At 35.1% G+C, this 9,785-nt stretch overlaps 1 protein-coding gene across 1 annotated transcript; it reads right to left on the reverse strand.

The window, feature by feature from the left end:
* Positions 1 to 2,567: 2,567 nt before the first annotated feature.
* On the reverse strand, positions 2,568 to 5,594 carry LOC21394388 (probable pectinesterase/pectinesterase inhibitor 41). The gene is made up of 2 exons (XM_010089997.2): positions 4,501 to 5,594; positions 2,568 to 3,488 (listed from the first exon to the last, which is right to left on the reverse strand). The coding sequence occupies exons 1-2, from the start codon at positions 5,513 to 5,515 to the stop codon at positions 2,791 to 2,793; spliced, it is 1,713 nt and encodes a 570-aa protein (XP_010088299.1). The 5' UTR covers positions 5,516 to 5,594; the 3' UTR covers positions 2,568 to 2,790.
* Positions 5,595 to 9,785: the final 4,191 nt, after the last annotated feature.

The following is a 9,785-nucleotide window of genomic DNA, read 5'->3' on the forward strand; positions in this document are numbered from 1 at the left end:
TCAGTATTTTTAACTTCTTAATATTTCCATCTAAATTTTTTAATCATCATATATATTATCCATTATTTTTAACTTCTTAATATTTCCATAGATCACCTATTTTTTAATCATCACTAAACAAATTTCAATCTAATTACCCTAAATTTCAATTTCAATTATAATTTACAATTCACAATTCCTAATCCAAAACCACAAATTAAATTCAATAGCCAAAACAAAACAAAATACCAAAATCACTTTATAAAATACCAAAATATTAACTCACAAAATCCAAACCCACAAACACTGGGGTTTGGAAAACGGTATGGCAGTAGGGTTGGGAGGGCGACGGCGGCCGGAAAACGACGACGATGACCGAAAATTTACTTTTTCAGAATATTTGTCTCCACAAATGAAGGATTTGAAGACTGAATGATATATTTACGCTTTTTTAGAGTTTTTGGATGGTTTTTGGAGGTTTTGGATGGAGAAAGAAGGAGAAAACCGAGAGGGTCATCAGAAAAAATGGAGAAAAGAGTTTTGCGATCGCGCTTATACAGGTGGCTTTTTGCGACGACATTATGTCGTCGTAAAAAATATTAAATAGTCATCGCAATTAATATAAAAATGACGTCGTTCTTCTTCACATCATTAATATTTCTGAGAATATTCTTGAGGAATATACCTGTGTTCATTTTTTGCAACGACTTTGTTAATATGTCGTCGAAAATAATTTTAAGGAAACCGACAAAAGTTTCCACCCTTTTTTTTAGGAAATTTAAATTCTCAGTCATTTGCAACAACATTATTAAACAAGTCGTAACAAAAAATAATCGTTCTTGATAGAATTTTCTGGAACCCTTTTTTGTGATGACGCGTGTCGTCGCAAAAACAGAGTTTTTGGATGGTTTTTGGAGGTTTTGGATGGAGAAAGAAGGAGAAAACCGAGAGGGTCATCAGAAAAAATGGAGAAAAGAGTTTTGCGATCGCGCTTATACAGGTGGCTTTTTGCGACGACATTATGTCGTCGTAAAAAATATTAAATAGTCATCGCAATTAATATAAAAATGACGTCGTTCTTCTTCACATCATTAATATTTCTGAGAATATTCTTGAGGAATATACCTGTGTTCATTTTTTGCAACGACTTTGTTAATATGTCGTCGAAAATAATTTTAAGGAAACCGACAAAAGTTTCCACCCTTTTTTTTAGGAAATTTAAATTCTCAGTCATTTGCAACAACATTATTAAACAAGTCGTAACAAAAAATAATCGTTCTTGATAGAATTTTCTGGAACCCTTTTTTGTGATGACGCGTGTCGTCGCAAAAACAGTCGTTCAATATGTCGTCACAAAAAATAAAGAGATATATGACACCTATTCACGGGAAACTGCCAAATTTTTTGCATGTTTTTTGCCACATCACTGCCAGCTATAAGTATCAATATTTGCAACGACATGTCATTGCAAATAATGGACAAACTGGCGCCATATTGGTTTTGGCGCTAATGTCTATTAGCGACGACATGTCGTCGCGAATAATTTCTCAAATTTTAGCGACGATGTGTCGTCGCAAAGAGTGAAATTTTCTGTAACGACATTTCGTCATAAATAGTGAATGCGACAACATGTCGTTCAAAAATTTTGTTTTTTTATTACTGACGATATGTCGTCGCTAATACTGTAATTTTAGCAACGATAAATGTCGTCGCTAATAACACTTTTTATTGTAGTGTATCTCGCCGTTATGGTTTTTAGAGGTTTTCGATGGAGAAAGAAGGAGAAAACCGAGAGGGTCATCAGAAAAAATGGAGAAAAGAGTTTTGCGATCGCGCTTACACAGGTGGCTTTTTACGACGACATTATGTCGTCGTAAAAAATATTAAATAGTCATCGCAATTAATATAAAAATGACATCGTTCTTCTTCACATCATTAATATTTCTGAGAATATTCTTGAGGAATATACCTGTGTTCATTTTTTGCAACGACTTTGTTAATATGTCGTCGAAAATAATTTTTAGGAAACCGACAAAAGTTTCCACCCTTTTTTTTTAGGAAATTTAAATTCCCAGTCATTTGCAACAACATTATTAAACAAGTCGTAACAAAAAATAATCGTTCTTGATAGAATTTTCTGGAACCCTTTTTTGTGATGACGCGTGTCGTCGCAAAAACAATCGTTCAATATGTCGTCACAAAAAATAAAGAGATATATGACACCTATTCACGAGAAACTGCCAAATTTTTTGCATGTTTTTTGCCACATCACTGCCAGCTATAAGTATCAATATTTGCAATGACATGTCATTGCAAATAATGGACAAACTGGCGCCATATTGGTTTTGGCGCTAATGTCTATTAGCGACGACATGTCGTCGCGAATAATTTCTCAAATTTTAGCGACGATGTGTCGTCGCAAAGAGTGAAATTTTATGTAACGACATTTCGTCATAAATAGTGAATGCGACGACATGTCGTTCAAAAATTTTGTTTTTTTATTATTGACGATATGTCGTCGCTAATACTGTAATTTTAGCAACGATAAATGTCGTCGCTAATAACACTTTTTATTGTAGTGTATCTCGCCGTTTAGCATAATCATATAACATACATAAATTAATTCAGTATTGACGATTAGTGTTTTTAATAAATTAAAATTAATTAATTCCTCATCACCCAAGCTCTAACTTGAGCTGGGGCATTGCAACTTATTAATTACTTCTTTTAAACAATGACAATTTGCTGAAAAGAATAAAAAAAAGAAAAAGTGAGAACCTATGATCAGCTATATCCAAGAAGCTTCTGAACTCATGATAATAAACCACTATTGAAAGGCACTCCTGTCTGAGGCAACCAGTCATCTCCAAGCAAGAAATTGAACACCGTGAAGTTCCCAACATCAGAAGAATTACCGATCACATGATAGCCAGGCCATCTGACTCTGTTCGTAGTGTCCGATCCCGGTCCAGTATTGTTATACTCCGCATAGTACGAAGTGTTGAGCGCAAAATCTCCATTCCATTCACGCCAACCAGCAGGATCAACAACACTATCAATGTAAGACTGCATGTAAACCGTCGTCGAATACTCCTTCCACGGCCTCCCGAGATAAGTCTTGATGGTACCGTTGCTCGCCGCCAAGTCGTCGGCGGCTTTGATGGTGCAGTTGTGAATTGAAATGCCGGTGTTCTGATTGGGGTCCGTCCTGCCTTGAGCTGTGATGGCGTTGAACTGGTTCTGCATGGGAAGGCGGGGGTACATGTTGCAGTTCTGGAAGACGACGGCGGCGTTCCCAAAGATGAAGTCGACGGTGCCGTAGATGTCGCAGTCGCGGTAGAATTGCCGGAGGGAGTGGGTGTAGAGAGTGTCTTGGTAGGCTTCGAAGCTGCAGCTGTAGAATGTGGAGAGATCGGCGCCGTTTCGGAGCGCGACGGCCTGGTGCTTGATTGCTCCGGCGGTGTTGCGGAAGGTTATGTTCACCGCCACGAATCCCGGCGCCACAACGGCTGCAAGGTTGGCGTAGAATAATTAGGTCATCAGAAAACTAGGGGTTCGTTTAGCAGATGAATCTAGAATCATAATTTTAAATCCTGATTTAGAATCGGTATTTATTTATAGTAATTCTAAATCATGATTTGAAATTAGTATTTGGTTTGTATGATTCTGAATCATAATTCAGAATCAGTATTTAGTTTGTATGATTTTGAATCATGATTCAGAATCTGATGTGATGTTTTAAACCAGAATCACTCATGATTCTAAAACCACCTCCATCTTGATTCAAGGTGATTCAAACTCTTGATTCTGAATCATGATTTGAACTCAAAATTATGAATCATGATTCTGATTCTAAAATTATGATTAGAATCATCTTAGTTTGAATCCTCAAACCAAACGAATCTTAAAACATTTCAATATGTGGTTTGGCTCCACATGAGTCATAAATATGTACATCTTTTGGCACGACTGAACTGAACAGATAGTGTCTTTTTTTTTTTTCCCCTTGTCACTGTTACAGGGGTTATGTCCTGTTAGTTACAAACGTGAGATCCTATGATAAACATACAACAAAATTTAATGGAAATTTATGATTTGTAAAAAAAAAAAAAAAATTAAAACTAATATGTATACATGTTTAATTAAATAAAAGAATTCTTATGACATTACCGTATTAAGAACTACATCTAATAATTAAAAATTGAATTTTTTTGTAAATCCTTTGTTTTAGAACTCACCTTTTGTTAAAGTACGATGGTTACCACTATGTTGGTGCTTCTAACAATATTGTTGAAATAAATATGGTGTAAATAGCATAAACTTTAAGGGGGTTTAATGGTCATGAATATATATTTTAAAATCAATTTTATTTTTATGTTTAAAAATGCCAAATATTTATTTTGAAAAACTATATGGATCCAAGCAATAATTTGCTGACTTTAACATTATTATATGATGAGTTTCTTATCACCCTTAAAAAAGGAAATTTAAAGCTTTAACTTTATTCAAGACAGTACTTACCAAATGTGGCAGAGTTGTAAGTCGTCCACCCATCGACGACACTCCGGTTTCCTGTAATAATAGTCTGATTGATCCCATCTCCGATCATCATCAAGTACCTCTTGTTCTTCGCAATGGACACATACTCTTCATAAACACCCGCCGTCACATAAATCAAGAAGTACCCATTGCTAGCCAAAGAGTTGTTCGGCGCGGCGCTAACGGCGTCGTTTATGGTCGTGAAGTTTCCGCTACCGTCCTGACACACCGTCACGATATCGTTCACCGACACTACCTCGTCGTTCTCATCCTCCGCCTGAAGCAGCTTCCGCCGGCTCACCGCCTCATAAACGGCCCTATTCTGCCCCGACATCCGCAACGGCAACCGTCTGTTTGTGGTCCCCAACTGCTTCCCTCCCGGCGACCACGTCGTCGCCTTCTTCTTCTTAGGTACCCAACCTTTGGTGAAGAGAGCGAGGGAGACGCTGTAGAGCTTAGTGTCGTTTTTGAGCGGGGCTGAGATGCCATTTTTGACGCTCCAAGACGACGCCGTTGCTTGTATGCCATCCAAGCAGGTTTGCTGGTTGGTCAAGATTGCGCTCAGCAGGGTTTGGACGTCTTCGGCCTTTAGGGTTGAGAGGACTCTGCTGGTTTTGTTGACGGTTTCGAAGGAGCTCAACAGGAAGTCCAAGTTTAGACCTGCGAGCTGCCGGCAGTCCTCGAGAGCTCGGACCGCCGGCACCGATAGCTTGTCGCGGTTTCGGAGGTACTTTTCGATTAAGGACTTGAATTTTCGGGCTTGGGATACGGATTTTTTGACCGAGGCACGGCCGTAGTAGTAGACATTCCCGGTTTGGTTATAGGGTTGAAGAACATTTTTACAGTATGTTGGATCTGGGATGTTTTTGCAAAGGTTTTTCGGGGATACAGGAGTTGTTGGAGAGGTGTTATCTGCAGCCAAAGATGGAGAAGAAAAGGAGAAGAAGATGAAAAATGAAGCAGCTAAAATGGTCATGACTAGCTTGAGAGCTTTCATGGCTTTGGAGAAAAGGAAAGTTGTTTTTTTGAGAATGTGTATGTTATGTGTATTGATTAGTGGGATTTGTTAAGGGGAATTTGGTTTTAATTTATAAGGGAGTGTTGGGAATGAGTGATATTGAGCTTTATGTAAAATATAATACTGTAGTTGTAGGGGTTAAAAGAGAGAATTTAATAAGGTGGTATTGTATTTTGTCAAAGTCAACCTCTAAAACTGTACAAAAGCGCGTCGATCTTGCAGGACTTGGACGTTCCATGTGTACGTTGCCATGAATGTTAGAGATAAAGACTCAGACAGGTTCTATTTTCGGAGCATATTTTTGTAAATCTAACTTAATTCAATATTTGATCTTCTAGAATATATTTTCTATTCAAATTGATATATTACATTTTCATTTATTTTACTAATTCGAATTTTACTATAGTAAAAAACTTTCAGAAACAGTGACATTTAACTTTTTTATTACAGTAAAAAATTCTCATATAAAATTACATCTCAATTCAAATTAAAAACTCAAATCATCAAACTAAACAGACCCTACATATATTTTATTCCTCGGCATCTGGGATTGGCTTTCCACTACACACATATACGTCATTTCTAAATGCAGGTTGTTGTGTTGGTGCATGACAACCGGATTAGTGGAATTATTGTAACGTTGGATATGCAGTCTTTACGCCTAATGTAGATAATAATAGACAAATTAGTTATATTTTTCCAGATTTTGTCTGATCATTTGCGAGATTCAACTTTGAATTTCAAGCGTGAGTGGTCAAGTTGAATCCAAAATTAAAAAGAAAAAAAAAGAGAGAAAAGGTATTACTGGCCAGTCCTTTTCTCCAATATATTGATATTTCACTGTGCAGTTGGTATGGTTAATACACCAACCATTAGTGGAACCTCATTTCCTTAATTTTTTTGGTAGACAGTTTCATTGTTTAATTGGACCCATGTCTATCTACCTAGCTACATTTTCTTGCTACATATTTAAGTGGTGGCCACAGCATTGAAGTCGTTAATTCATTGACGCATATTATAAAGCTATATGTAGAAGCTATATGAAATTATTTTTGAAGAGTCAATTAGCTAGCTATATATACTTAATCCTGATCATGAAGTGGGAAGTGATAAGTCGGAGATATCTTTTTCAAAGTTTTACCTTAGTTTTTTATTATAATAAGTTTTCTTTTATGATTAAGTTTGAATGCGTTTCATTGGCATCTAATTTGACTAATGAGACAAATTAGCAAAAGACTTTTGCATTTTGAAAGGAAGGATATATGATATATGATTGAAAAAGTAATTGAGATTACTACGATAGGGAATTATAGTCCATTTGAAGTTGCTTGTGCTTTTAATAGAAGCACTACTTTTACATAAAGTAAAAATATAAGTAAAAATAGAATTTAAAAATTAGACATTTTAACTTCTTAAAATAATTTAAAAAATATATTAATTTATGTGTAAAATACTTTTATCCGCTTTTATTAAACACTACAATTATATCATTTATTATGCAAAATACTTTTGAGAGTTTTAAAAATAATCTCAAACACACCCTTAATTCGACGGTGGGTTTTGACTACTTTCTCTTTTCTTTGACAGCAAAGAGTTTGGCAGTATTCATTTTGGTCAACACAAAGAAGGGATGTGAGGCCCACTTTTCGTATGTTTTCGATTACACAATCAATTAAAAGGTAACATTCTTTCACTAACGTGGGTTTTGGTGGGATATTTTTACAAATTGAAAAGTCAGGCCAATGTAAATGACATACACATACATAATTTTCGGTAGAATGTAAATCTTGCGTACTGAATATAGAAGTGATCTAAATAGCAACAGTTTTTTGGTAACATGTTCTACTTTTAAAATTACAATAGTTTCCCATTGCTTAAATCTCTACTGGTCAATATATATAGAAGCAAAGTTTGGATTACTATAACATACAACGTCAATGAGATGGTGAATATGTAACTTGCTAAGTGGATCAATATTAGAGTCACATTGAGTTAAGTGGGTACACGTTTAGAAATTTTGATTTTTTAAAAAACTTTTTTATTAAATTTAGTTTTGTCTCTATTATATATATAATATAATTATACTCTCATTCAATAATTGAAATATATGTCTTTATGCCCCAATGTTCAAGAAAGAAAAAACACTACAACAAAAAAGCCATTTGCGACGACAAATGTCGTCGCAAATAATACAATATTTGCAACGACATGTCGTCGCAATTACTCATCGTTAAATAAAATAATCATGTTGTCGCTAATAACTTAAATGTCGTCGCAAATAATTTTGGAGCGCAAATTTCAATGGTGCGGATTTTTACCGTCAAGGTAATCAATTTTTTGCGACGAAAAGTCGTCGCAAATAATATTATATTTGCGACGACATTTGTCGTCGCAAATAATTTCATGTTATTTGCGACGACATTTTCTCTTTGTCGTCACAAATAATCTTTTTAAGATTTCACCAAAAACTAAACGCGGGAAAAATGATTATTTGCGATGACATTTTAAATTTATTTGCGACGACAATGTCGTCGCAAATAAGTCTGATCTAATATACCATATCTTCTTCCTCTTCATTTTCCCCCGATGCTTTCTCTCTCTCCTGCTAAGTCTCTCTCTGTGCCTCTTGTTCCCCTTGCCGCCACCGCCGTCCGTTGCCACCGGCCCTCTTCTCTCTCTCTTCCCTTTTCTTTCTCTCTCTTCCCTTCTCTCTTCTTCCCCTCTCCGGCCGCCGCCGCCGCCCCGCCCCCGCCATTCCTCTCTCCTTTTCTCTCTCTCTCTCTCTTCCCTTCTCTCCCTCTCTTCCCTTCTCTCTCTCTCTCTTCCCTTGCTCGCCGCCGCCGCCACCGGCCGGATTCTGCCGCCACCCCGCCGAATCACCCGTCCCCGCCTCACCGTTCGACGTTACCGGTATGTTTTACACACTCCGGTAACTTTTTTATTGTTTGAATGTGTTTTGTTGAGTTGTTTGTAAAGTGTTTGTAAAAATGTCTAAATGAGGTTTCTAAACATTTACTATCAGGCTGTGTAAATGTTAGTTTATGACGTTAATTTATAATTATTTTTGAACTAGTGGTTAATTTATTAATTTACATTATTTGTTAACATAATTAGATTTAATGCTAAGGAATGAAATTTTTTTGTGTATTTAAATATGTTACTCTAGATGTTAATAAAATGTTAATTTCGATCACGTTAAATTATGTTCGATGTTTCAATTGGAAGTAGGCGTTTGATTTTTCACCTTCGTCGTTGTTTGCCCGGTTCCTTAGACGTAATCCCGCTATTTTCAGCCCCCGTTTAGTGGGTTTGAACTTTGTAAGTTTTTTATATCTATTGTACTTTTAGTTTAAAATTGTTGTAGTTTTTGGTTGTATGAATTCGGGATTATGATTTTGATATTTGAACTATGATTTTCTTATATTGTTGAAATTTAGTATATGTTTGTGATTCTTATTCTGGGTGGCACATCTTGCAACTATGGTGTGCCGAAATCTTTTGAAGTTGTTTTTCTGCAGGTTTAGATTTTTAGATCATAAGAAAAATAAGCCGTTATGTTGCCAAAATTTAGTTGGAAAACGAGAATTTTAATAAGTTCATTAACAAACTTTAATGAATAAAATTTAATTGTGTTAATAAAGAGTAAAATTAAAATTAATTAAACACATTAATAAATTGTTATGTCTGTTGTTGTGTATAGTTGAAATGCCGATTGACAAAAGTTGGATTTATTTGAGGAAGTGATTGCAGCCCAACATCCAATTACCTACGATTGATCGTCCAGAACCAGTTGACCTAGACGCTCCTCTGCCTCCTTCAGATGATGACGGTCCTGATGATGATTCAGATGTTGGCGATGCTGCAAACTTAGATGATTAGTTCCGTTATATGTACTTTTTTATTTTTCACTTTATTTAGACTTTTATATTTTTTTGAACATTATATATGCACTTCATGTAGTATTCATAATATATTTTATAAATTTATTTAGATTTACTATTTTTAATATTAATTTATATTTCACTTTTAATGTATCTTAATAAATTCTATTAAGTATGTAACATAATAATGTTTAATTAAAATTATTAAAAATTAATTAATTGCTAATTTCGGATTTTTGCGATTGTAGCTTAACTCAAAAAATTATAAAATATAAAAATATGTCTCCAATTAACAAAATCTATTTCTATTTTCTTTATGTCTCCAATTAACAAAATCTATTTCTATTTTCTTTTTTCCTTTATCTTTA

This window comes from Morus notabilis, unplaced genomic scaffold (genome assembly GCF_000414095.1).
Source record: "Morus notabilis unplaced genomic scaffold, ASM41409v2 Scaffold169, whole genome shotgun sequence".
Lineage (NCBI taxonomy): Eukaryota > Viridiplantae > Streptophyta > Magnoliopsida > Rosales > Moraceae > Morus > Morus notabilis.

Coding starts and splice junctions, on each gene's coding strand:
- LOC21394388 (XM_010089997.2), bottom strand. CDS start 5,515: ATGAAAGCTCTCAAGCTAGTCATGACCATTTTAGCTGCTTCATTTTTC. Junction 3,489..4,500: donor TTACAACTCTGCCACATTTG/GTAAGTACTGTC, acceptor CCAACCTTGCAG/CCGTTGTGGCGCCGGGATTC.